Genomic DNA, 27,320 nt, shown 5'->3' with positions numbered 1-27,320 from the left:
TGGATAAAATGGATTCACTATTTTGTCTTTCTGTGCAAATGCCTTGTCAATTTTTGAGTCTAAACATTCTTTTTTAAATTTTATTCTCATTACTATTCTTCTCTTTTCTCCTTTCTCTTTCCTTTTCTCTTTTCTCTTTCCTTTTCTCTTTTCCTTGTCAACTTTTGTCAACTTTTGAGTCTAAACATTCTTTTTTTTTTTTATTCTCATTACTATTCTTCTCTTTTCTCTTTTCTTTCTCCCTCTCTATCTCTCCTCCTCTGGAATGTGAAGTGTGGAAGGCTCCTCCCCTGTGTTTAGTGAAGAGAGGGAGAGGGGGATAGAGGGAGAGGAGAGGAGAGGGGATAAGAGAAGAATGCCTACGGAGGAGCGAGAGGGAGAGGAACAGACGGGAGCCAGGAGGTGTGCTGTGTAGCTGCTTCTGAGACTCCAGACTCCTGCATGCATCTGCGGTTCCTTTCCTTGGTCTCTGCCAGGAGGCTGCTTAAAACCTGAGCCCACAGCTATATCCTCCTCCTCTCCTCTCTCTGACACACCACCAAACAGGACTAAGTTCTATACACATCTGCACACCAAAGTTTTCACCACAGCCTTCTACGAACCAAAACGTTCTACACACCAAAGATTTCAACAATATTTCCTTCAGTCTCCAGGCTTTTAGAGACTCTTCAAGCTCTTAGAGACTCTTCAAGACAGACTGACTCCGGCTGAGACGTCTTCTAAACCTGAGGACCGTTGGATGGTCTATTGTTGTCGTCTAGCACATGCAGGTCATCTGTTAGCTGACTACTCTGACTGGTCTGTGTGAGAGACTGTGGGTGGCCTGAGGATTTTGTGCGTCACTAAAACATTAGTTGGCCTATTTGGTCTGCAACCTTGCCTTTGTTTCGTTGGTACAACCCAGAGTGACTGAGAAATCTTCTCCTGCACAGCAGATAAGGCCTTTTTAGAGCTGGGGTCAGGTTGCACTGCGAGTCCTGGTTCTGAGTGTAGGAAGAAGATGAGGGGTGCAGTGTTGAGTTTGTGGGTGTCTCTGGTCCTGTGCTGCTGGGTTCTGGGCTGGGCTGGAGGTGTAGAGGGACAGGACACTGCACGTGTCCAGACACAGGTGAGACAGACTGGACCTGTGGCGCGTGGGAGAGAGGTGGAGGAAAACAGGGAGGAGGTTATGATGGATGACCCTGGTGTGGAGGTGGAGGAGAGCAAACCAAAGAAGAAGAAATCTCCAGAGGAGGTCGAAGAAGGTAAGAGGTGGCTCCTTCAGTTCTTCTTCTTCTTCTTCTTCTTCTTCTTCTTTTTTTGTCCTCTTTTTCTCCTTGACTGTATCTTCCTGGTGGTCCATCAACCAGCAATCCCTGTAACAACCTCTTGGGAACAAACTTACCAAAGACTTGGCCCAGTTTTCCCCTTGTTGCGTCTTGTTCACAAACATGCGTGGAGACAGAGGCATTGGCAGAGACGATCCTGGTCCAGTAGAGCTCCCAGCGGAATGATTCCTACACACTCCTCTCTGAAACACGTGTGCATGGAGCCAACCAACGTGGTGTGTCTCATCCAAACCCAACACGCCTGATGCTGTCGGCTCTGAGAGAGGAGGGTAACGGAGCTGTAGCACTTTTCTATAATGTTGTTTCTCTATAGTTTAGATATGTAATAATAGTATTGAACAATGTATGGGAGCCCGAGTCGTTCCTTGAGCCTCTTACTGTCAAAAATTACTCACAATTTCTCACTCACAGTGGGAAACATCCCAGTTCAGCAGTGTGCATGTGTGTGTGTGCTTGTGTGTGTGTGTGTGTGTGTGTGTGTGTGTGTGTGTGTGTGTGTGTGTGTGTGTGTGTGTGTGTGTGTGTGTGTGTGTGTGTGTGTGTGTGTGCTTGCATGTGTAGATGGCAAACACATCTGGTCTGTCTCATGGTAGAAGCGGGGTGGTAAGGGGTACGTGGTGGTAAGGGGTAGAAGCAGGGTGGTGAGGGGTGGTTCAGTGGGTTTCCTTTCCATCCCTTCATCATCCTTTTTTTTTTAACCCTTCTCTCTATACCTTCCTCTTTACGCCCCCCCCTCCCTCCATCCTCTCTACACTCTCCATTGCGTGGGGAAAACACACAGTTAATAATCTGTCAACAATATTTTTTCAGTGAGACTGTTGATGTCTAGACTCCGTAGTGCAGTAGTCTTTATTATCCACAAATGATCTCCGAAGACCAATTTTCTAAGAGGCATGCATACATATACATACAGTTTACTTTCAAAGTTTTACAAGTTTGTGTTGTAGTGGGAAAGTGGGGAAGACTCCCTACTGTGGATTTAACCAGTTAGTAACCATGTGGTGTTTGGCTGATGCAGAGTTGTGCTCACTCTCAGCCTGAAGAAAGTGTATGTTTCCGGTTTTCGAGGATACAGTATTTTCAACCTAACTTCCGTTTCCCCTGAGAAACGGATCTGGGGACTCCGCTCAGGTGTCTTTTCACGCTTTCTACAATAGGTTAGGTTGTGAGTAAGTGTGTTGTTGCGTGTGTGTCTACATGCATGCCTGTGTGCGTATGTGCTGCTAACACTACAGTAATTCAGGGATGAGGGAGAGGGTTACTGTCATATACACTTACTTAGCGGTCTGACAGCATTTTTGTGGCAGAACCAACACATCTTGGGTTTCACACTTTACATCATTTATCTGAGAGAAAATATTGCATTGTCTGATTGAATACATTATATATAATCTTTCTGCCATCAATTTCCAGACTACTTTTGTGTAAAATACAAAAACATTTTCACAGTAAGGAGAGAGGCAAACACTGGGCCCAGTTATAACAATGGAATTGATGTTGAATGTGTGCACTATTACATTTTCCACTGCAAAGCCACAACTCTACTAGTTCTTTCCAAATCCATTCCGGGCGGTTAGAATTAGGCTACTTTTTTTTTTTTTTAAAGGCTGAGTTTGCAGAACCGGGAACCACTGAGTGTGCTGCAGGGAGATACGATTATGAACAAAAACTGCTTGATTCATGCATTTAACTTGTCATAAAATGGCATGATTCACAGTGCCAAAGACGTCTCACAGGGATCCAGGAGTGCTTCCTTGTTTTTACCTTCAATAAAAAATATTAAAAAGATATCAACGTATCTTCAGGCTTGAGTTCTCACTTATTCATTGGTTAACAGCACTTGAGGAAAATCCTTACCTACCAATAAAATGTTAGTGGAAAAGGTGAGTAGACAGAGAAAGAGCAGACAGTTTCCTGGGCAGTGTGTTTAGCTGGCCTGTGTGTGTGTGTGTGAGGATGTTGACATTTACATTTCAGACAGCTAGGTAATGCTGTGATCATGGAACCATAACAGAGCTGCAGGAGCAGGTCTACTGAAGTCTACCGGGGAGAAAACAAGCACTTCTTTGTCTGTTACAGTCCTGTGTCTGTCTACTAGTATGGGGATAGTTATGTTAATACTCTGTGTGTTACAGTCTGTTACTGGGGATAGTTAGTCTGTCTGTTACAGTCTGTCTGCTAGTCTGGGGATAGTTATGTTAATACTCTGTGTGTTACAGTCCTGTGTCTGTCTGCTAGTCTGGGGATAGTTATGCTACTTCTCTGTCTGTTACAGTCCTGTGTCTGTCTGCTAGTCTGGGGATAGTTATGTTAATACTCTGTGTGTTACAGTCCTGTGTCTGTCTTAGTCAGTCTCTGTTACAGTCCTGTGTCTGTCTGCTAGTCTGGGGATAGTTATGTTAATACTCTGTGTGTTACAGTCCTGTGTCTGTCTGCTAGTCTGGGGATAGTTATGCTACTTCTCTGTCTGTTACAGTCCTGTGTCTGTCTGCTAGTCTGGGGATAGTTATGTTAATACTCTGTGTATTACAGTCCTGTGTCTGTCTGCTAGTCTGGGGATAGTTATGTTAATACTCTGTGTGTTACAGTCCTGTGTCTGTCTTCTAGTCTGGGGATAGTTATGCTACTTCTCTGTCTGTTACAGTCCTGTGTCTGTCTTCTAGTCTGGGGATAGTTATGCTACTTCTCTGTGTGTTACAGTCCTGTGTCTGTCTTCTAGTCTGGGGATAGTTATGTTAATACTCTGTGTGTTACAGTCCTGTGTCTGTCTTCTAGTCTGGGGATAGTTATGCTACTTCTCTGTCTGTTACAGTCCTGTGTCTGTCTTCTAGTCTGGGGATAGTTATGTTAATACTCTGTGTGTTACAGTCCTGTGTCTGTCTGCTAGTCTGGGGATAGTTATGCTACTTCTCTGTGTGTTACAGTCCTGTGTCTGTCTGCTAGTCTGGGGATAGTTATGCTACTTCTCTGTGTGTTACAGTCCTGTGTCTGTCTGCTAGTCTGGGGGTAATTGCATGGATGGTAATGGTTGACTAGTCTCTTTCCACAGCTGCAGTGTCTCTGAGTATGGCAAGTCTCTGAACACTTTTGATTACAAACTAGTTTTTTTTTTAAAGTTTGTTAACCATAAGTAAACTGCTTTTAAATCATTATATGAAATAGTAGTATTCCACAATACTTTCCTGGGTGAGCACTGTAGCTCTACAACTCAACTTCTTGTTTGGTGCCGGGACTGAAGTGTAAATGATTACACCGTTAATGAAGCATTATCCACAAGCCACAACGAACCAACCAGGAACAGTTGGACAGCTGTCGACACTCAGAGAGTTGAAGGACCGTCAACGCGGTGGGTTTGAGCTTGGCCAGCTGGCTGCCTGGCCTGCAAACCAAAACAAAGCAGTGACCTGGCTGACCCTGTCTGTCCGTACAAGGGCTCAGCATCATTGCTGAACCCTTGAACCCTGTGGGAGAGGGAGAATGTGTTCAGGCCTGTCCTTCAGGAAATAGGAAAGAGAAGAGAGGGAAAGAGAGGGCAAAGGGATATCTGTGGAGAGATTTCTCTCTCTCTCTCTCTCTCTCTCTCTCTCTCTCTCGCTGTAGTTAGTGGTCCCGTCTTCTGTTCCAACCTTTTAGTCTCTTTCTCTAACTGTCTGGATGGAGCAATGTAGTGTAGTAATGGTGGTGGTCATTTTTTATTAAATGCTTTTTCTCACACTCTCTCTATCTCTCTCTATCTCTCTCTATCTCTCTCTCTCTCTCTATCTCTCTCTCTCTCTCTATCTCTCTCTATCTCTCTCTATCTCTCTATCTCTCTCTATCTCTCTCTATCTCTCTCTATCTCTCTCTCTCTCTCTATCTCTCTCTATCTCTCTCTATCTCTCTCTATCTCTCTCTCTCTCTCTATCTCTCTCTATCTCTCTCTCTCTCTCTATCTCTCTCTATCTCTCTCTCTCTCTCTATCTCTCTCTATCTCTCTCTATCTCTCTCTCTCTCTCTCTCTCTCTATCTCTCTCTATCTCTCTCTATCTCTCTCTCTCTCTCTCTCTCTCTATCTCTCTCTATCTCTCTCTATCTCTCTCTATCTCTCTCTCTCTCTCTATCTCTCTCTATCTCTCTCTCTCTCTCTATCTCTCTCTATCTCTCTCTCTCTCTCTCTCTCTCTCTCTCTCTCTCTCTCTCTATCTCTCTCTCTCTCTCTCTCTCTCTCTCTCTCTCTCTCTCTCTCTCTCTCTATCTCTCTCTATCTCTCTCTATCTCTCTCTATCTCTCTCTCTCTCTCTCTTCAGCCAGGGCAAAGAAAGCTGCAGAGAGAGAGGCCAAAGCCAAGAAACAGAAAGCCCCCAAGGCACCGAAAGCCACCAAGGCACCCAAGAAGCCCAAGGCTACCAAGGCACCTAAAGCCACCAAGGCACCTAAAGCCACCAAGGCACCCAAGAAGCCCAAGGCTACCAAGGCACCTAAAGCCACCAAGGCACTCAAGGTCACCAAGCCCAAAGCTACGAAGGACTCCAAGACGACTGGAAGGAAGGACGAGGTGGTGGAGCCAGTGGCCAAAAGACCCACTCTGGAGGAAGAGGAGGAGAAACTGCTGATTGAGCTGGGCTGGGATAGATGTACTTATACAGAGGCTTTAATAATAATGTGACAGATGTATATTTGACATATACAGGGCTTTTCTAAGGACCCCAAAATGCTTTACAATATTACGTTAGTCTTTTAGTGGGCTGTAGGTTTCAGTAGACAATATAGTCTTTTAATACAGTGCGTTGGTTTGTGACTGAGTAGAACGGTTGGTGACTTAACAGAACTGTCTCTGCAGTGATTCCACCTGTGACTCCCAAGGAGCCCCAAGAGCCAGGCCAGGGTAAGAGATGGTTTGATATCAGACAATGGGATCACACATGAGAAATCAGCTTATCTCTGTGCTATGAGCTGGTTCTTTTCACTCGAGACCTTTGAAAACGGCAGGTCACGTTCATGTACCGTTTCAGTGTAATCTCATTCATTTGCAATGTGCAGGTGTTGTAGCCAATAGTTCTCTGTTGACTCTGCGTTGGGGTTTGTGTGTGTGTTGTTTCTGCCCAGTAGACAGGAGACCCTCGGGGCCCACACCACCCTCTGCTGGCTCCAAGACCCTGACAGAGCATGACCAAGATTACTGGGATGCCAAGCGTGCGTCTGACATGACTCAACAGTCACTTTCAATCCAATCTTCTCTGTTTTGACGCATGAGTTCAGCTTGGCAGAGATTATGATCATATGTCATCTATGAGAAATTGCAAAAAAAACAAGACACTAATATTGTCAAAGCCTAATGTTCGTGACAGTTGAGAGGAAACACTTTCATGTAGAGAAAAGTGTTGTTGTTCAGCCCTCTAAGACATCTAAACGTCTGTTTACAGCTGACAGAGAGAGGACCACCACTGAGGTCATTATGTATGTACCAGGTAACAGCCAATCCCGTCACGTAACAAATTACAGTACTAGTTTCAATCGTTTATTTTGCATCTATTTAACACGCACACAAATAAATGTATTTTTCTTTCAGAGGAAACCACCGTACCGCCCATGCCCTGGTACGAAGAGTATGATTATGCAGATTGTAGGTACACCACCTGCCGGTCTGGTTATTTATCATGCTCTGTAAGAGCACTCCCCTCTGTAACGTCCAACCTCTGCTCTCTCCACAGTGGCAGCTAAGAAGCTAGAGGAGGAGGCAGAGAAAGCTCGCAAGGAGAAGGAGGAGAAAGGTCTGAATCCCTTTGAATCTTTCTGCCAGGAAGAACCCTGTAGCTCTGTCCCTTTTAGGACACCCTTATGTGTTAATTCCTCACTTAGGCGACCTGGGCTGTTTATGGGACACGGTATGTTATATCCTGTGGGATTGCGACGGTGTCAATATCGGGGAGTGGAAGGAGAGAAGAGTCAATCGCCATGTGGCTGTTGGAGAGAGAATGGGGTGGATTGAGAAAGAGAGAAAGGGGGAGAGGAAGGGAGAGAAGAGTCCATCGCCATGTGGCTGTTGGAGAGAGAATGGGGTGGATTGAGAAAGAGAGAAAGGGGGAGAGGAAGGAGAGAAGAGTCCATCGCCATGTGGCTGTTGGAGAGAGAATGGGGTGGATTGAGAAAGAGAGAAAGGGGGAGAGGAAGGGAGAGAAGAGTCCATCGCCATGTGGCTGTTGGAGAGAGAATGGGGTGGATTGAGAAAGAGAGAAAGGGGGAGAGAAGAGTCCATCGCCATGTGGCTGTTGGAGAGAGAATGGGGTGGATTGAGAAAGAGAGAAAGGGGGAGAGGAAGGAGAGAAGAGTCCATCGCCATGTGGCTGTTGGAGAGAGAATGGGGTGGATTGAGGAAGAGAGAAAGGGGGAGAGGAAGGGAGAGAAGAGTCCATCGCCATGTGGCTGTTGGAGAGAGAATGGGGTGGATTGAGGAAGAGAGAAAGGGGGAGAGGAAGGAGAGAAGAGTCCATCGCCATGTGGCTGTTGGAGAGAGAATGGGGTGGATTGAGGAAGAGAGAAAGGGGGAGAGGAAGGAGAGAAGAGTCCATCGCCATGTGGCTGTTGGAGAGAGAATGGGGTGGATTGAGGAAGAGAGAAAGGGGGAGAGAAGAGTCCATCGCCATGTGGCTGTTGGAGAGAGAATGGGGTGGATTGAGGAAGAGAGAAAGGGGGAGAGGAAGGGAGAGAAGAGTCCATCGCCATGTGGCTGTTGGAGAGGGAATGGGGTGGATTGAGGAAGAGAGAAAGGGGGAGAGGAAGGGAGAGAAGAGTCCATCGCCATGTGGCTGTTGGAGAGGGAATGGGGTGGATTGAGAAAGAGAGAAAGGGGGAGAGAAGAGTCCATCGCCATGTGGCTGTTGGAGAGGGAATGGGGTGGATTGAGAAAGAGAGAAAGGGGGAGAGAAGAGTCCATCGCCATGTGGCTGTTGGAGAGGGAATGGGGTGGATTGAGAAAGAGAGAAAGGGGGAGAGAAGAGTCCATCGCCATGTGGCTGTTGGAGAGGGAATGGGGTGGATTGACAAAGAGAGAAAGGGGGAGAGGAAGGGAGAGCGATAAGGAAAAGAACGGGGTTTATCAAAACAGCTGCTGTCACGTGTTGGCGCCCTGGGCCTCAGTATCAGTGAGACAGACAAGGGGGGAGGGATGAAGAGAGGGAAGAAGGGAGGGAGGGTAGGAGGGGGGTTGGGGTTCATTTTGAGTGTGTGCAGAGCAGGCGGAGAGATTTCAAGTGTACATTTGATGATGTAAAGTGGAGTTAAATTCACCACTCGGTGTAGGCCTATCAGGATAGTTTCATAGAGTAAACTGAGCCATCTGTTTATGAGAATATGCAGGGAGGGTTATTGGAGGGTAATGGAATGGCAGTAACTGCGCAGTGCTATACCGACAGCACATATGAGAGGACAGTATTTGATGCTTGCTGAGCTGGAGAGTAATGGCGGTGTCTTGCACCACAGTGGAGCGGCTGAGGAAGATGTGGGAAGAGGAAGAGGAGGAGAGGCTGAGGCAGATCCCGTTACACGCCGAGTCCAAGAGTAAGAAAATCACCTCAATACCGTTTTTCATAATCATATTCACCAATGATCAGCTTCAACTTTACTTGAACCCCTAACCCTATACTCCCAAACCTTCCCTACAGTAAATGTCTCAGTCACAGTCTTTGATATGTGAGTGTTTATCTGTCGCAGTTAGATACTGTTGGAATGCTGGCCTGTTTTCTCCTGTTTCCTGTAATAAACTTGTTTTCTCCCCAATCAGCCTTCTGGTCCGGCCAAAAATAGATGTTTACTGTACAGTCAGACTAGGAGACGACTAGCCTGTTCTCTCTTTATCTCACCGTCTCTTTCTCTTCCAAGTACCAGATCTGAGACTCGTGTTATGGCCTCCGAGACCTCATAAAAAGGAAAAAGAATGCTATGAGAAAGCAAAAACGTCTTGCAGCACTTGAAAACAACCATTCCCTTATAGCCTTTTCAGAATAAAAAAAAAGCATTGTGTGTGGTTGTGGGTGAGTGTGCGTGCGTGCGTGTTTGTGTTTGTGTAAGATGTGGTCAGTATTGGACTGTGTTTTTAGCCTGTTGCTCTTGACGACTACAGACCAAAATATTTAGCATGGCTGACTGAACTGTTTTGGTGTGTGTCCCATTAGTTTTCAGTTGTTTTGTTTTGTTTTCCCAGAATGCCCTCCTCTAGGCCTGGAGTCCCATCGTGTTGATGATGACCAGCTGCTGGCCTCGTCTCAGTCTCACCACGGCTTCACAGCTCAGAGAGGCAGGCTCAACATGCAGGTACACATAGTACACTATAGTATAGAGATACACAGTACTACACCATAGTATTGCCTTGTCTCAGTCTCACCACGGTTTCTCTGCTTAGAGGGGCAGGCTCCACATGCAGGTACACACTGTATTGTATAACATATACTACATAACATACACACCATAGTACTGCAGATATACTTAGAATACTACATACTGGACACCAAATAAAATAAAATGTTATTGGTCACATACACGTGTTTAGCAGATGTTATTGCAGGTGTAGCAAAATGCCTGTGTTCCTAGCTCCAACAGTGCAGAAGTATCTAACAATTCATACCATTACATTTACATTTACATTTAAGTCATTTAGCAGACGCTCTTATCCAGAGCGACTTACAGATTGGTGCATTCACCTTATGACATCCAGTGGAACAGTAGTGCATCTAAATCTTTTAAGGGGGTGAGAGGGATTACTTTATCCTATCCTAGGTATTCCTTAAAGAGGCGGGGTTTCAGGTGTCTCCGGAAGGTGGTGATTGACTCCGCTGTCCTAGCGTCGTGAGGGAGTTTGTTCCACCATTGGGGGGCCAGAGCAGCGAACAGTTTTGACTGGGCTGAGCGGGAACTGTACTTCCTCAGTGGTAGGGAGGCGAGCAGGCCAGAGGTGGATGAACGCAGTGCCCTTGTTTGGGTGTAGGGCCTGATCAGAGCCTGGAGGTACTGAGGTGCCGTTCCCCTCACAGCTCCGTAGGCAAGCACCATGGTCTTGTAGCGGATGCGAGCTTCAACTGGAAGCCAGTGGAGAGAGCGGAGGAGCGGGGGTGACGTGAGAGAACTTGGGAAGGTTGAACACCAGACGGGCTGCGGCGTTCTGGATGAGTTGTAGGGGTTTAATGGCACAGGCAGGGAGCCCAGCCAACAGCGAGTTGCAGTAATCCAGACGGGAGATGACAAGTGCCTGGATTAGGACCTGCGCCGCTTCCTGTGTGAGGCAGGGTCGTACTCTGCGGATGTTGTAGAGCATGAACCTACAGGAACGGGCCACCGCCTTGATGTTAGTTGAGAACGACAGGGTGTTGTCCAGGATCACGCCAAGGTTCTTAGCGCTCTGGGAGGAGGACACAATGGAGTTGTCAACCGTGATGGCGAGATCATGGAGCGGGCAGTCCTTCCCGGGAGGAAGAGCAGCTCCGTCTTGCCGAGGTTCAGCTTGAGGTGGTGATCCGTCATCCACACTGATATGTCTGCCAGACATGCAGAGATGCGATTCGCCACCTGGTCATCAGAAGGGGAAAGGAGAAGATTAATTGTGTGTCGTCTGCATAGCAATGATAGGAGAGACCATGTGAGGTTATGACAGAGCCAAGTGACTTGGTGTATAGCGAGAATAGGAGAGGGCCTAGAACAGAGCCCTGGGGGACACCAGTGGTGAGAGCACGTGGTGTGGAGACGGATTCTCGCCACGCCACCTGGTAGGAGCGACCTGTCAGGTAGGACGCAATCCAAGCGTGGGCCGCGCCGGAGATGCCCAACTCGGAGAGGGTGGAGAGGAGGATCTGATGGTTCACAGTATCGAAGGCAGCCGATAGGTCTAGAAGGATGAGAGCAGAGGAGAGAGAGTTAGCTTTAGCAGTGCGGAGCGCCTCCGTGATACAGAGAAGAGCAGTCTCAGTTGAATGACTAGTCTTGAAACCTGACTGATTTGGATCAAGAAGGTCATTCTGAGAGAGATAGCGGGAGAGCTGGCCAAGGACGGCACGTTCAAGAGTTTTGGAGAGAAAAGAAAGAAGGGATACTGGTCTGTAGTTGTTGACATCGGAGGGATCGAGTGTAGGTTTTTCAGAAGGGGTGCAACTCTCGCTCTCTTGAAGACGGAAGGGACGTAGCCAGCGGTCAGGGATGAGTTGATGAGCGAGGTGAGGTAAGGGAGAAGGTCTCCGGAAATGGTCTGGAGAAGAGAGGAGGGATAGGGTCAAGCGGGCAGGTTGTTGGGCGGCCGGCCGTCACAAGACGCGAGATTTCATCTGAGAGAGAGGGGAGAAAGAGGTCAGAGCACAGGGTAGGGCAGTGTGAGCAGAACCAGCGGTGTCGTTTGACTTAGCAAACGAGGATCGGATGTCGTCGACCTTCTTTTCAAAATGGTTGACGAAGTCATCTGCAGAGAGGGAGGAGGGGGAGGAGGATTCAGGAGGGAGGAGAAGGTTGCAAAGAGCTTCCTAGGGTTAGAGGCAGATGCTTGGAATTTAGAGTGGTAGAAAGTGGCTTTAGCAGCAGAGAGAGAAGAGGAAAATGTAGAGAGGAGGGAGTGAAAGGATGTCAGGTCCGCAGGGAGGCGAGTTTTCCTCCATTTCCCTCGGCTGCCCGGAGCCCTGTTCTGTGAGCTCGCAATGAGTCGTCGAGCCACGGAGCGGGAGGGGAGGACCGAGCCGGCCTGGAGGATAGGGGACATAGAGAGTCAAAGGATGCAGAAAGGGAGGAGAGGAGGGTTGAGGAGGCAGAATCAGGAGATAGGTTGGAGAAGGTTTGAGCAGAGGGAAGAGATGATAGGATGGAAGAGGAGAGAGTAGCGGGGAGAGAGAGCGAAGGTTGGGACGGCGCGATACCATCCAGTAGGGGCAGTGTGGGAAGTGTTGGATGAGAGCGAGAGGGAAAAGGATACAAGGTAGTGGTCGGAGACTTGGAGGGGAGTTGCAATGAGGTTAGTGGAAGAACAGCATCTAGTAAAGATGAGGTCGAGCGTATTTCCTGCCTTGTGAGTAGGGGGAGAAGGTGAGAGGGTGAGGTCAAAAGAGGAGAGGAGTGGAAAGAAGGAGGCAGAGAGGAATGAGTCAAAGGTAGACGTGGGGAGGTTAAAGTCGCCCAGAACTGTGAGAGGTGAGCCGTCCTCAGGAAAGGAGCTTATCAAGGCATCAAGCTCATTGATGAACTCTCCGAGGGAACCTGGAGGGCGATAAATGATAAGGATGTTAAGCTTGAAAGGGCTGGTAACTGTGACAGCATGGAATTCAAAGGGGGCGATAGACAGATGGGTAAGGGGAGAAAGAGAGAATGACCACTTGGGAGAGATGAGGATCCCGGTGCCACCACCCCGCTGACCAAAGCTCTCGGGGTGTGCGAGAACACGTGAGCAGACGAAGAGAGAGCAGTAGGAGTAGCAGTGTTGTCTGTGGTGATCCATGTTTCCGTCAGTGCCAAGAAGTCGAGGCACTGGAGGGAGGCATAGGCTGAGATGAACTCTGCCTTGTTGGCCGCAGATCGGCAGTTCCAGAGGCTTACCGGAGACCTGGAACTCCACGTGGGTCGTGCGCGCTGGGACCACCAGATTAGGGTGGCCGCGGCCACGCGGTGTGGAGCGTTTGTATGGTCTGTGCAGAGAGGAGAGAACAGGGATAGACAGACACATAGTTGACAGGCTACACAAGAGGCTACGCTAATGCAAAGGAGATTGGAATGACAAGTGGACTACACGTCTCGAGTGTTCAGAAAGTTAAGCTTACGTAGCAAGAATCTTATTGACTAAAATGATTAAAATGATACAGTACTGCTGAAGTAGGCTAGCTGGCAGAGGCTGCGTTGTTGACTATGTAGGCTAGCTGGCATTGGCTGCGTTGTTGACACTACACTAATCAAGTCGTTCCGTTGAGTGTAATAGTTTCTACTGTGCTGCTATTCGGGGCTAGCTGGCTAGCTAGCAGTGTTGATTACGTTACGTTGCGTTAAAGAACGACAATAGCTGGCTAGCTAACCTAGGAAATCGCTCTAGACTACACAATTATCTTTGATACAAAGACGGCTATGTAGCTAGCTACGATCAAACAAATCAAGCCGTTGTACTGTAATGAAATGAAATGAAAAATGTGATACTACCTGTGGAGCGAGGCGAAATGCGACCGGATTGTTGAGTGCAGAAGTTCTGTTCGGTAGACGTTGGCTAGCTGTTGGCTAGCTAGCAGAGTCTCCTACGTTAAGGACGACAAATAGCTGGCTAGCTAACCTCGGTAAATTAAGATAATCACTCTAAAACTACACACTCTAAACTACACAATTATCTTGGATACGAAGACAGCAAAGACAACTATGTAGCTAGCTAACACTACACTAATCAAGTCGTTCAGTTGAGTGTAATAGTTGTGCTGCTAATCGGTAGACGGTGGACTAGCTAACGGTGGACGTTAGCTAGCTGGCTAGCTGCAGGGCAGTGTAGACTGCGTTAGGACGACGAAATACGATAATTACGCAATTATCTATGATACAAAGACGGCTATGTAGCTAGCTAAGAAGAAATTGCTAAGATTAGACAAATCAAACCGTTGTACTATAATGAAATGTAATGAAATGTAATACTACCTGCGGACCGAGTGCAGATGCGACCGCTCGCTCCAACTCCTCTCTACCAATACACACAAATCTAAAAGTAAAAGAATGGAATTAATAAATATATAAACGTTAGATTGAGCAATGTCGGAGTGGCATTGACTAAAATACAGTAGAATAGAATACAGTAAATAAATATGAGATGAATAAAGCAGTAATGTAAACATGATTAAAGTGACTAGTGTTCCATTATTAAAGTGGCCATGTCTATGTACAGTGCCTTGCGAAAGTATTTGGCCCCCTTGAACTTTGCGACCTTTTGCCACATTTCAGGCTTCAAACATAAAGATATAAAACTATATTTTTTTGTGAAGAATCAACAACAAGTGGGACACAATCATGAAGTGCAACGACATTTATTGGATATTTCAAACTTTTTTAACAAATCAAAAACTGAAAAATTGGGCGTGCAAAATTATTCAGCCCCCTTAAGTTAATACTTTGTAGCGCCACCTTTTGCTGCGATTACAGCTGTAAGTCGCTTGGGGTATGTCTCTATCAGTTTTGCACATCGAGAGACTGACATTTTTTCCCATTCCTCCTTGCAAAACAGCTCGAGCTCAGTGAGGTTGGATGGAGAGCATTTGTGAACAGCAGTTTTCAGTTCTTTCCACAGATTCTCGATTGGATTCAGGTCTGGACTTTGACTTGGCCATTCTAACACCTGGATATGTTTATTTTTGAACCATTCCATTGTAGATTTTGCTTTATGTTTTGGATCATTGTCTTGTTGGAAGACAAATCTCCGTCCCAGTCTCAGGTCTTTTGCAGACTCCATCAGGTTTTCTTCCAGAATGGTCCTGTATTTGGCTCCATCCATCTTCCCATCAATTTTAACCATCTTCCCTGTCCCTGCTGAAGAAAAGCAGGCCCAAACCATGATGCTGCCACCACCATGTTTGACAGTGGGGATGGTGTGTTCAGGGTGATGAGCTGTGTTGCTTTTACGCCAAACATAATGTTTTGCATTGTTGCCAAAAAATTCAATTTTGGTTTCATCTGACCAGAGCACCTTCTTCCACATGTTTGGTGTGTCTCCCAGGTGGCTTGTGGCCAACTTTAAACGACACTTTTTATGGATATCTTTAAGAAATGGCTTTCTTCTTGCCACTCTTCCATAAAGGCCAGATTTGTGCAATATACGACTGATTGTTGTCCTATGGACAGAGTCTCCCACCTCAGCTGTAGATCTCTGCAGTTCATCCAGAGTGATCATGGGCCTCTTGGCTGCATCTCTGATCAGTCTTCTCCTTGTATGAGCTGAAAGTTTAGAGGGACGGCCAGGTCTTGGTAGATTTGCAGTGGTCTGATACTCCTTCCATTTCAATATTATCGCTTGCACAGTGCTCCTTGGGATGTTTAAAGCTTGGGAAATCTTTTTTGTATCCAAATCCGGCTTTAAACTTCTTCACAACAGTATCTCGGATCTGCCTGGTGTGTTCCTTGTTCTTCATGATGCTCTCTGCGCTTTTAACGGACCTCTGAGACTATCACAGTGCAGGTGCATTTATACGGAGACTTGATTACACACAGGTGGATTGTATTTATCATCATTAGTCATTTAGGTCAACATTGGATCATTCAGAGATCCTCACTGAACTTCTGGAGAGAGTTTGCTGCATTGAAAGTAAAGGGGCTGAATAATTTTGCACGCCCAATTTTTCTGCTTTTGATTTGTTAAGAAATATCCAATAAATGTCGTTCCACTTCATGATTGTGTCCCACTTGTTGTTGATTCTTCACAAAAAAATACAGTTTTATATCTTTATGTTTGAAGCCTGAAATGTGGCAAAAGGTCGCAAAGTTCAAGGGGGCCGAATACTTTCGCAAGGCACTGTATATAGAGCAGCAGCCTCGAAGAGGCAGGGTTGAGTAACCGGGTGGTAGCCGGCGAGTGATGGCTATTTAACTGTCTGATGGCCTTGAGATAGAAGCTGTTTTTCAGTCCCTAGGTCCCAGCTTTGATGCACCTGTACTGACGTTGCCTTAAAGATAATAGCGGGGTGAACAGGCTGTGGCTCGGGTGGTTGATGTCCTTGATGATATTTTTGGTCTTCCTGTGCTGTAGGTGTCCTGGGGGTCAGGCAGTGTGCCCCCGGTGATGCGCCGCATCACCCTCTGGAGATCCCAGTGGTTGTGGGTGGTGCAGTTGCCGTGCCAGGCGGTGATACAGCCCAACAGGATGCTCACAATTGTGCATCAGTAAAAGTTTGTGAGGGTCTTACAGGCCAAGCCAAATTTCTTTAGCCTCCTGCCGTTGAAGATGCACTTTTTGCGCCTTCTTCACCACACTGTCTGTGTGGGTAGTCCATTTCAGATTGTCAGGGATGTGTACGCGGAGGAACTTGAAGCTTTCCACCTTCTCCACTTCGGTCCCATCGATGTGGATAGGGGCTTGCTCCCTCTGCTGTTTCCATTGTTGGTAATCAGGCCTACTGCTGTTGTGTATTCTACAAACCTGATGATTGAGTTGGAGGCGTGCGTGGCCAAGCAGTCATGGGTGAACAGGGAGTACAGGAGGGGGCTGAGCACGCACCCTTGTGGGGCCCCTGTGATGAGGATCAGCAAAGTGGAGGTGTTGTTTCCTACCTTCACTACCTGGGGGTGGTCCGTCAGGAAGTCCTGGACCCAGTTGCACAAGGCGGGGTGCAGACCCAGGGCCCCGAGCTTAATGATGAGCTTGGAGGGTACTGTGGTGTTGAAGGCTGCGCTATAGTCAATGAACAGCATTCTTACGCAGGTATTCCTGTTGTCCAAATGGGATAGAGCAGTGTGATGGCGATTGCATTGTCTGTGGATCTATTGTGTCAAATTGAAGTGGGTCTAGGGTGTCATGTAAGGTAGAAATTATATGATCATTAACTAGCCTCTCAAAGCACTTCATGATGACAGAAGTGAGTGTAGTCATTTCGTTCAGTGACCTTTGCTCTCTTGGGTACAGGAACAATGGTGGCCATCTTGAATCATGTGTGGACAGCAGACTGGGATAGGGGGAGATTGAATATATCTTTAAACACTCCAGCCAGCTGGTCTGCCCTCGGCCGGCAGCCTTACGAGGGTTAACACGCTTAAATGTCTTACTCACATCGGCCACGGAGATCGAGAGCCCACAGTCCTTGGGTGCAGGCTGCGTCGGTGGCACTGTGCTATCCTCAAAGCGTTTGAAAAGGGTGTTTAGCTTGTCTGAGAGCAAGACGGTGTCTGCGATGTGGCTGGTTTTCCCTTTGTAGTCTGTGGTTGTCTGTAGACCCTCCCATACGTATCCGGTCTGAGTCACTGAAATGTGACTCCACTTTGTCTCTGTACTGACGTTTTGCCTGTTTGATTGCCTTACGGAGGGAATAATTACAATGTTTGTATTCAACCATATTATCAGTCACGTTGCCATTGTTTAATGTGATGGTTCATGCTTTCAGTTTTGTGCAAATGCTGCCATCTATCCATGTTTTCTGCTTTGGGTAGATTTTAATAGTCACAGTGGGAACAACATCCCCTATAGACTTCCTGATGAACTCAGTCACCGTGTCCATGTATACGTCAATGTTATTCTCAGAGGCTACCCGGAACATATCCCAGTCCGTGTGATCAAAACAATCTTGAAGCATGGATTCTGATTGGTCAGACCAGCGCTGAATAGACCTTAGCATGGGTACTTCCTATTTGAGTTTCTGCCTATAGGAAGGAAGGAGTAAAATGGAGTTCGGATCTGATTTGCTGAAGGGAGGGCGGGGGAGGGCCTTGTAGGCATTTCGAAAGGGGGAGTGTTTTACCAGAGCGAGTACTACAGCAAAAGTGTTGATAGAACTTTGGTAGTGTTTTCCTAAAATGTTCTTTGTTAAAATCCCCAGCTACAATAAATGCGGCCTCAAGATATGTGGTTTCCAGTTTGCATTATGTCCAGTGTAGGTCCTTGAGGGCTGTCGTGGTATCGGCTGGAGGGGAATATACACGGCAGTGACTATAACCAAAGAGAATTCTCTTGGGAGGTAATACGGTCTGCATTTGATTGTGAGGTATTCTAGGTCGGGTGAACAAAAGGACTTGAGTTTCTGTATGTTATCACAATCACACCATGAGTAGTTAAAATAATCATGAAACATACAGCACCGCCCTTGTTCTTCCCGAAGAGTTCTTTATTCCTGTCTGTACGATGTACTGAGAACCCAGCTGGCTGTATGAACGGGAACAGTATATTCCGAGAGAGCCATGATTCCGTGAAAGAGAGTATGTTACAGTCCCTGATGTCTCTCTGGAAGGAGATCCTCGCCCTGAGCTCGTTTACTTTATTGTCCAGAGACTGAACATTAGCAAGTAATATACTTGGAAGTGGTGGATGGTGTGCACGCTTCCTGAGTCGGACTAGAAGTCCACTCCAAATACTTGTTCTCTGCTGGCGGCGTCTTGGAGCAGCCTCTGGGATAAGTTCAATTGTCCTGGGGGGTACGAACAAAGGATCCAATTTGGTAAAGTCATATTCCTGGTCGTAATGCTGATGAGTTACCGTCGCTCTGATATCCGAAAGTTATTTCCGGCTGTATGCAAAAACACAAAAAAACGCTCTGGGCTAAAAATGTAAGAAATAACACAAAATACTAAGTATTGCAAATTTGCTTAGGAGCTAGAAGCAGAGCTGCCATGTCTGTCGGCACCATCTTGCCACCATAGTACTGGAAAATGGGCTCCCCCTCTAGAGACAGGTTCCTCTCAAGGTTCATTCCTACCTAGGGAGCTTTTCCTTCCAACTATTTCCTCAGATCTTAAGAGGATGCTGCATGATTGACCAGTTGAGGGGATAATTTTGTCTCCCCAGAGTTCCGGTGATGACGACGGTGTGTACGGGGGTGCGTGGTGCGCAGAGCCAGAGGAGAATAACCACTGGTTTGAGGTGGACGCTCGCAGAGAGGTGGAGTTCACTGGAGTCATTGTACAGGGCAGAAATTCAGACACAGTGTAAGTCCTGCTGTCCGGGGTCACTGCACTGTTCACACAGCCAGGGCCAGATGGAATCCCCATTAGCCTGCACAATTGATTTGAAATGAACAACACATGAAATTAATACAAACCAAACACCATTCACATCAAGGTTTTTTTTATCCATTAGATAAGCAGAATGCTGCAAAAATGATTATAGGGAAAAAGTAATAGGAAATATATAATAGGAATATTTCCTGTGGAATCAACTGGCACTTTGAATGTTAAAGATTACACAATGTTGGCTATTCGCATGACTTATAAAGTCTCTTTCTCTCTCTCTCTCTCTTCCTGTATTTCAGAGAAGATTTTGTGTCCACGTTCCACGTGTCCTTCAGTAACGACAGTCGTGATTGGACGGTGCTCCACGATGGCTATGCGGAGTGGGTGAGTGACCTCTTAAGATTGGTCAGTGCAGCTGCCAATTTATTATCTCAACTTTCCTCCTCTCTAATCTTTCCCCTCTCCATCCCTCCAGTTGTTCTATGGCAATGTGGATAGGGACACGCCAGTGATGGTACAGTTTGATTGGCCAATTGTGGCACGTTACATCCGTATCCTTCCCCAGAGCTGGAACGGTAGCTTGTGTCTCAGAGCTGAGGTCATGGCCTGCCAACTGCCAAGTGAGTACAATACAATGCATAACCCCATCACCTCAGTGAAAACATCCCCTCCAAAAACTCCAGAACCTCATCACATCCCTAACTCCATCACCTCATAACCTATAAAAGGATCATAATCACGCCCACAACCATCCCCATTACTCTCCCATTTGAATTCCACCACATGCTTCCAATGTTGTTCCTCCCTTCACTCCCCGCAGGCAGCTTCCGTAGTGAGAATGAGGTCCACCCCACAGACGACCTGGACTACAGACACCACAACTATAAGGACATGAGACAGGTGAGTCTAAAAGGAGAGTGGGGCACAGGTGGGTATGTCAGGTGAGATAGTCCCTCTTTCATCTCTCCCTCATCCCTCTCTCTCTATCCTCCTCTATCTCCACCTCCGTCACGCCCACCTAACACATCACTCTCCTCTCTCCCTCCATCTTCCCATATCTCCCTTCATCTCTCCCACCTCCCTTCTCTCTCCATCCCAGATGATGAAGGTGATAAATGAGGAGTGTCCTAACATCACAAGGATCTATAACATTGGGAAGAGTTCTGCTGGCCTGAAGATGTACGCCATGGAGATCTCTGACAACCCCGGGGAACACCAGACAGGTGTGTGTGTGTGTGTGTGTGTGTGTGTGAGTAATTGGTGAGCCATACAGCAACGGACCTCGCACACATACTAAGTGATCACAAAACACTGTCACATAAAGACATCTTACTCAACAGGTGAGCCGGAGTTTCGCTACACGGCGGGTCTCCATGGCAACGAGGCGCTGGGGCGGGAGCTGCTCCTCCTGCTGATGCAATTCATGTGTAAGGAGTACAATGACGACAACCCCCGAGTGCGCCGCCTGGTGGAGGGTGTGAGAATACACCTGGTTCCCTCACTCAACCCAGACGCCTACGAACTGGCTTACGAGATGGTGAGGGACCTGGGCTCATTTCAAAAAGATGCTCCAACAAGGGATATATATGTTTTAATTGATGAAACGGGAACCAATGTAACATTACATCATGTTCTTTCCATATCCTATTTCTCTCCCCACAGGTCCCAAACTGCCTGCTCTAAGAAGTGTATTTGCAATAATCTCTTCAATAGAGATGGCATTTTCTCACCTCTCCTCTCTCGTCTCCAGGGCTCTGAGATGGGGAATTGGGGTCTGGGACACTGGACGGAGGAGGGATACGATATCTTCCAGAACTTCCCGGACCTCAACAGTGTTCTGTGGGGGGCAGAGGACAGGGGCTGGGTCCCACGCATTGTACCCAATCACCACATCCCACTCCCAGAGAACTTCCTCAATGGCTCTGTGAGTGTTTGGGCTCGAGACGTTGTTGTTTCTGTTATTGATTTTGTACTGTTCAATTTCCAATTACACTAGTCTTTATTTTCTCTCTCGCTTTGTCTCACTCTTTCTCTCTCTCTCTCTCACAATTTCCAATTATACTAGTTAGAATTTCTGGGGTGACATCTCTATTTTCTCTCTCTCTCTCTCTCTCTCTCTCTTTTTGTAGGTTGCCCTGGAGACCAAAGCTGTCATTAACTGGATGGAGCGGACCCCATTTGTGTTGGGAGCCAATTTGCAGGGGGGAGAAAAAGTAGTGGCGTACCCGTTTGATATGCAGCGGCCTCCAAGGGCTGCAGGGGTGGGTTTCGGTTGTGACTGAAATAAGACAAAGCAGGAAAAGTAGTATCCTATATCGGGAATCTTTATCTAGGGAATTTCAGACGTACCCATAGATTTATATCTGCACCCAAGAGAATAGGATGCCATTTGGTCACCATTTCCAGCCCTGCTATCTTCTATCACATTAACATAATCTGATTCCTGTGTCTTTCAACAGACGTTGGGGTCTCGGCGTGGGTCTCGGCCCGGTATGGACCATGAGATGAACGAGGAGACGTGGGCCCGGATGCAGCGTCAGAACGGGGACGCGCTACGGGAGACGGCAGACGACACCATGTTCCGCTGGCTGGCCATGTCGTACGCCCACAGCCACTTGACCATGACAGAGACCCAGCGGGGCTCCTGCCACACCGACGACATCTCTGGGGGACAGGGCATCATCAACAGGGCCAGCTGGAAGCCTGTGGTGGGGAGTGAGTGTCAATGGGGACGGGGAAAGACGTGAAGAGTGGAGGAGAGGCGAGAGAAGAGAGGAGTCTGAAGGAAGGGCGCCGGAGAGAGATAGGGAGAAAAAAAGGAGAGAGAGTATCAAGGCTCAGGAGAAGACCCAGATGCAGTCAGTTTCGAGGTAACAAAAGTTTATTACAAAAACAGTGGGGCAGGCAAATGACAGATCAAGGGCAGACAGAGGTCAGTAAATCCAGAGCAGAGTCCAAAAGGTACAGAACAGCAGGTAGGCTCAGGGCAGGCAAGAATGGTCAAAACCGGGAGAACGGGAACTAGAGCAAGACAGGAGCACGGGGAAAACGCTGGTATGCTTGACAAAACAAAACGAACTGGTAACAGAGAACACAGGTATAAATACACTGGGGATAATGGGGAAGATGTGCCACACCTGGAGGTGAGTGGAGACAAGCACAAAGACGGGTGAAACAGATCAGGGTGTGACAGAGAGAGAGGAAGAAATAAGTATGAAGAATCAGGTTAAAGAGAGATAGAGAGAAGCAGACAGTGTTAACTCCATCTCATGTTTTATACTTCCCTCATGATTTAAACCCCCAGGTATGAATGACTTCAGCTACTTGCACACTAACTGCTTTGAGCTGTCCGTCTTCTTGGGCTGTGACAAGTTTCCGCACGAGAGTGAGCTGCCTTTGGAGTGGGAGAACAACCGAGAGGCACTACTGTCCTTCATAGAACAGGTCAGAATACACACTACAAAGACAACATCAATTCATGTTTAATATTACCTGTTTTTTTTAATGCATTTTACTGTGCCTTTTGTTACTTTGTTATTTTATAAACATTTGGTATTTTATTAGGATCCCCATTAGCTGTTGCAATAGCAGCAGCTACTCTTCCTGGGGTTCAACACAAAACATGAAACATAATACAGAACATCATTAGATAAGAACAGAACTACATACATTTTTTAAAAGGCACACGTAGCCTACATATCAATGCATACACACAAACTATCTAGGTCAAATAGGGGAGAGGCGTTGTGCTGCGAGGTGTTGCTTTATCTGTTTTTTGAAACCAGGTTTGCTGTTTATTTGAGCCATATGAGATGGAAGAATGCAATAAGGTCTCTATATAATACTGTACATTTCTTGAATTCGTTCTGGATTTGGGGACTGTGAAAAGACCCCTGGTGGCATGTCTGGTGGGATAAGTGTGTGTGTGTCAGAGCTGTGTGTAAGTTGACTATGCAAACAATTTGGGATTTTCAACACATTGTTTCTTATAAAAAGAAGTGACGCAGTCAGTCTCTCCTCAACTCCTCAACTCTTAGCCTGGAGAGACTGGCATGCATAGTATTTATATCAGCCCTCTGATTACAATTAAGAGCAAAACGTGCCGCTCTGTTCTGGGCCAGCTGCAGCTTAACTAGGCCTTTCCTTGCAGCACTGGACCACACGACTGGACAATAATCAAGATTAGACAAAAAACTAGAGCCTGCAGAACTTGCTTTTTGGAGTGTGGTGTCAGAAAAGAAAAGCATCTCTTTATTACGGACAGACCTCTCCCCATCTTTACATCCATTAAATCTATATGTTTTGACCATGACAGTTTACAATCTAAGGTAACGCCAAGTAATTCAGTCTCTTCAACAGCCACACCATTCATTACCAGATTCAGCTGAGGTCTAGCACTTAAAGAATGATTTGTACCTAATACAATGCTCTTAGTTTTAGAGATGTTCAGGACCAGTTTATTACTGGCCACCCATTCCAAAACAGACTGCAACTTTTTGTTAAGGGTTTCAGTGACTTCATTTGCTGTGGTTGCTGATGCATATATGGTTGAATCATCAGCATACACGGACACACATGCTTTGTTTAATATCAGTGGCAGGTCATTGGTAAAAATAGAAAAGAGTAGAGGGCCTAGAGAGCTGCCCTGCGGTATCCCACACTTTACATGTTTGACATTAGAGACGCTTCCAATTAAAGAAAATCCTTTGAGTTCTATTAGATAGATAGCTCTGAATCCACGATATGGTGGCAGAGGTTGAAAGGCCATAGCACTTAAGTTTTTTCAACAACAGGTTATGGTCAATAGTATCAAAGGCTGCACTGAAGTCTAACAGCACAGCACCCACAATCTTCTTATTATCAATTTCTCTCAACCAATCATCACTCATTTGTGTCAGTGTAGTACATGTTGACTGCCCATCTCAAAAAGCATGCTGAAAGTCTGTTGTAAATTTGTTTACAGAGAAATAGCATTGTATTTCCAAGTTTGCTAAGAGCTGGCAGCAAGCCGATAGGTCTGCTGTTAGAACTTGTAAAGGCCGCTTTACCACTCTTGGGTAGCAGAATTACTTTGGCTTCCCCCAAGGCCCGAGGACAAAGACTTTCCTTTAGGCTCAGATTCAAAATATGACAGATAGGAGTGGCTATAGAGTCAGCCAGCATCCTCAGTAGCTTTTCATCTAAGTTGTCAATGCCAGTCATTATTGATCAATAAATAATCATTAAAATAATTGGCAACATCAAATGGTTTGTGATGAATAAGCCGTCTGATTCGATGAAAGACTGAGTTGAATTTGTCTTTCTGCCCATAATTTCATTTAAAGTACTCCAAAGTTTTTTTTTCCATCGTTCTTTATATCGTTGATCTTGGCTTCATAATACAGTTTCTTCTTTTTGTTGAGTTGAGTCACATCATTTCTCAATTTGCAGTAAGCCAGCCAGACTTATTAGCCACTCCTTTTGCCCATCTCTTTCAACCATACAGTTGTTCAATTCCTCATCAATCAATGGAGTCTTACCAGTTCTAACTATCAGTTTCTTAACAGGTGCATGTTTATCAATAATTGGAAGAAGCAATTTCATAAATTCATCAAGTGCAGCATCTGGATGCTCCTCATTAATCACATCAGGCCAGCAAATATGTTTAACATCATCCACATGAGTCACAGCAATATCTTTTGTATGATCTCTTATACACAATTTTAGGCCCAGCTGTTGAAACTTTGGCATTCCTGGATATAGCCACTATATTGTGATCACTGCATCCAATGGGTTCGGATACAGCTTTAGAACAAAGTTCTACAGTATTAGTAAAAATGTGATTGATACATGTGGATGATCTTGTTCCTGCAGTGTTTGTAAACACCCTGGTAGGTTGATTAATAACCTGAACCAGATTACAGGCACTGGTTACAGTAAGAAGCTTCCACTTGAGAGGACAGCTTGATGAAAACCAGTCAATATTCAGGTCCCCAAGAAAGTAAGGGTGGCAGGTGGCCTAGTGGTTACGAGTGTTGGGCCAATAACCAAAAGGTTGCTGGATCCAATCCCTGAGCTGACAAGGTAAAAATGTGTTGTTTTGCCCCTGAGCAAGGCAGTAACCCACTGGTGCTGAAGACGTGGATGTTGATTAGGGCACGTGGATGTTGATTAGGGCAGCGCCCCGCACCTTTGATTCAGAGGGGTTGGTTTAAATGCGGAAGATACATTTCAGTTGAAGTCATTTAGTTGTACAACTGACCAGGAATCCCCCTTTCCCTATATGCCACTGAGTAAATGCTGTACTTGATTGAATTGCACCCAGTGATGTCATCTGAGCGTTGAGCCCTGATAGAGGTTCTGTTTCCTGTGCCAGGTGCATCGTGGGATAAAGGGTATAGTGAGGGACATGGAGGGCAATCCTCTGGCCAACGCCACCATCTCTGTGGAAGGTATCAAGCACGACGTCAAGACTGGTAAACCTGCATTTACACACACACAGCATATCGCAGAGGAAGACCAAAGACAAATGTACATGGTAGTTCCTTCCAAAATGATATGACATTTCTGATCCTCTCTTTCTGGTCTTTCCTTTTCTCACCCCCGTAGCTGCAGCCGGAGACTACTGGCGGTTGTTGAACCCTGGGGAGTACCGTGTGATGGCCCGCGCCGAAGGCCACACTCCCCAGACCCGGCTGTGCATGGTGGGCTACGACTCCGGGGCCACCCCCTGCAGCTTCACCCTGGCCAAGTCCAACTGGGATCGCATCAAGCAGATCATGGACCTCCACGGCAAGAGGCCAATACGGCTTGTCACCAAGGCACCGCCCCAGGCAGGAAGTGACATCAGTGGTGGAGCCGTTGGCAGCATGAACACCACAAAGACGGACACCGGTGGCAGGGCAGCCGACTCACAGAATGCTAAGAACCTCCGCCGCTTACGGCTGATGCGCCTGCGCCAGCTGCGCCTGCGGAGACTCAGGGCCAACCTCTCCACCACCACGACCGTTGCCACCACGACCACCACACCGGCCCCCACGACGACGGCGGAGCTGGTGACCGAGAGCACTACTTCCTGGTATGACTCGTGGTTCCCTGTTGAGAGTTCGTACACAGAGCCCACGCAGGCCGAGATCCTCACGGAAATCCAGGAGTCAGAGCCCACACAGGACTACATCTTTGATTACAAGTTTGATGATTACTAAATTGAATTGCTAAAGTAACAGTTTGTAAATACACAATCATAGCTAAAAGGCATTATTCAAATTGTGGGAAACAAAAAACAAATGTAATTCCGTCTCGTGCTGAAAGACAATATTGTAACTGCATTTTTTGTAGCACTTTTTATATTAAAAGAATAATACTTCTTTGGTGCTCTTCTATTAATGTCTCATGATGGTTTTACATTTATTCTGATATATTTTTGTGACGCACGCACATTGATCAGAGAATAGGGCACAGTCTTTCTGTGCAGATGAGGGAGTCAAAGGCATGCTAACGGTATTATTTACTCAGGCAAGCCTACTCTGAGGTATCTAGCCTTGCTATTATGTTGCGGGTCAACTTGACCCATTTCCACTTTTTGAGTCGTCTAAAATACCAGTTAACCTCTCTTTTTCGCCGTGAAATTAAATGACTTTTCCTCATTTAGGGTCATGAACCTTCACTTTAAAATGTGGACACACTAATGTGTTGTGGAATGTCTGTCTAGATTGTGTATAAAAACATGATGTCGGAGGTCATTTTGACCAGGAGGCTTTCATGTGTATAGATAAATCCAAAATAAACAAGTGTCTTTGATGTATTTTGTTTTGACTGGTTCTGGTTGCAATTTTATAATTCTGTTTGGGTGAAAAGGAGCTTTCCCCAAGCTTCTCCTTCTCAGTGCGAGAGCAGCTGATCTCTGACACAGGCGGTCAAAAATGAGCTCCGAAATATATTCAGTCCATGCAGCCTTATCACAAATTCTGAACTGTGACAGTGAAATAGAAGAAGAGGTTTCGGAGACGGAGGACATTTCAGAGACGGAGGACAATGCTGTCGATGATCCAGACTGAATTTTTCTTTGGTGAAGAGGATTCCGAGATGATCTCTTCCATACCATCCCCTCCATCAGATGAGAGAGAGCGAGCAACAGCCATCATCCAGAGAAGGGAGGACATAGAAGTCTAAAGATGGTAATACTGAATGGTCACAGTCACCACGACGAAGTCAAGGTAGACTGTCAGCTTCCAATGTAATCAGAGTTGATCCAGGGCCTAAACGATTTGCCGTCACTCGAGTCCATGATGCTCTTTTTTACCCCGAGCAATAGAGAACATTGTACTGGACATGACCAACTTGGGGGGGAGCCGTGTGTCAAGAGAACTGGAAGCGACTGGATCGGATTGACTTGCAGGCGGA

General features: G+C 46.5%; 1 protein-coding gene across 2 annotated transcripts; it reads left to right on the top strand.

Moving 5' to 3' along the window:
* The first annotated feature begins 339 nt into the window (after nt 1-339).
* LOC115146897 (inactive carboxypeptidase-like protein X2) lies at nt 340-26,284 on the top strand. Of its 2 annotated transcripts, XM_065004734.1 has the most exons (21): nt 340-1,244; nt 5,615-5,941; nt 6,148-6,192; nt 6,417-6,500; nt 6,731-6,775; nt 6,877-6,930; nt 7,019-7,078; nt 8,787-8,864; nt 9,508-9,617; nt 18,775-18,914; nt 19,238-19,322; nt 19,414-19,558; nt 19,759-19,838; nt 20,038-20,161; nt 20,279-20,475; nt 20,689-20,862; nt 21,068-21,199; nt 21,398-21,653; nt 22,243-22,382; nt 25,294-25,393; nt 25,527-26,284. In XM_065004734.1, the coding sequence occupies exons 1-21, from the start codon at nt 1,001-1,003 to the stop codon at nt 26,120-26,122; spliced, it is 3,216 nt and encodes a 1,071-aa protein (XP_064860806.1). In that variant the 5' UTR covers nt 340-1,000; the 3' UTR covers nt 26,123-26,284. The 2 variants fall into 2 exon arrangements, with proteins under 2 accessions (XP_064860806.1, XP_064860807.1); XM_065004735.1 differs by lacking the exon at nt 6,417-6,500.
* The last annotated feature ends 1,036 nt before the right edge of the window (nt 26,285-27,320 follow it).

The sequence above is a fragment of the Oncorhynchus nerka genome, linkage group LG19 (assembly GCF_034236695.1).
Source record: "Oncorhynchus nerka isolate Pitt River linkage group LG19, Oner_Uvic_2.0, whole genome shotgun sequence".
NCBI lineage: Eukaryota > Metazoa > Chordata > Actinopteri > Salmoniformes > Salmonidae > Oncorhynchus > Oncorhynchus nerka.
The sequence above is the reverse complement of the archived record's forward strand: the minus strand, read 5'-3'. Positions and strand labels throughout refer to the sequence as shown.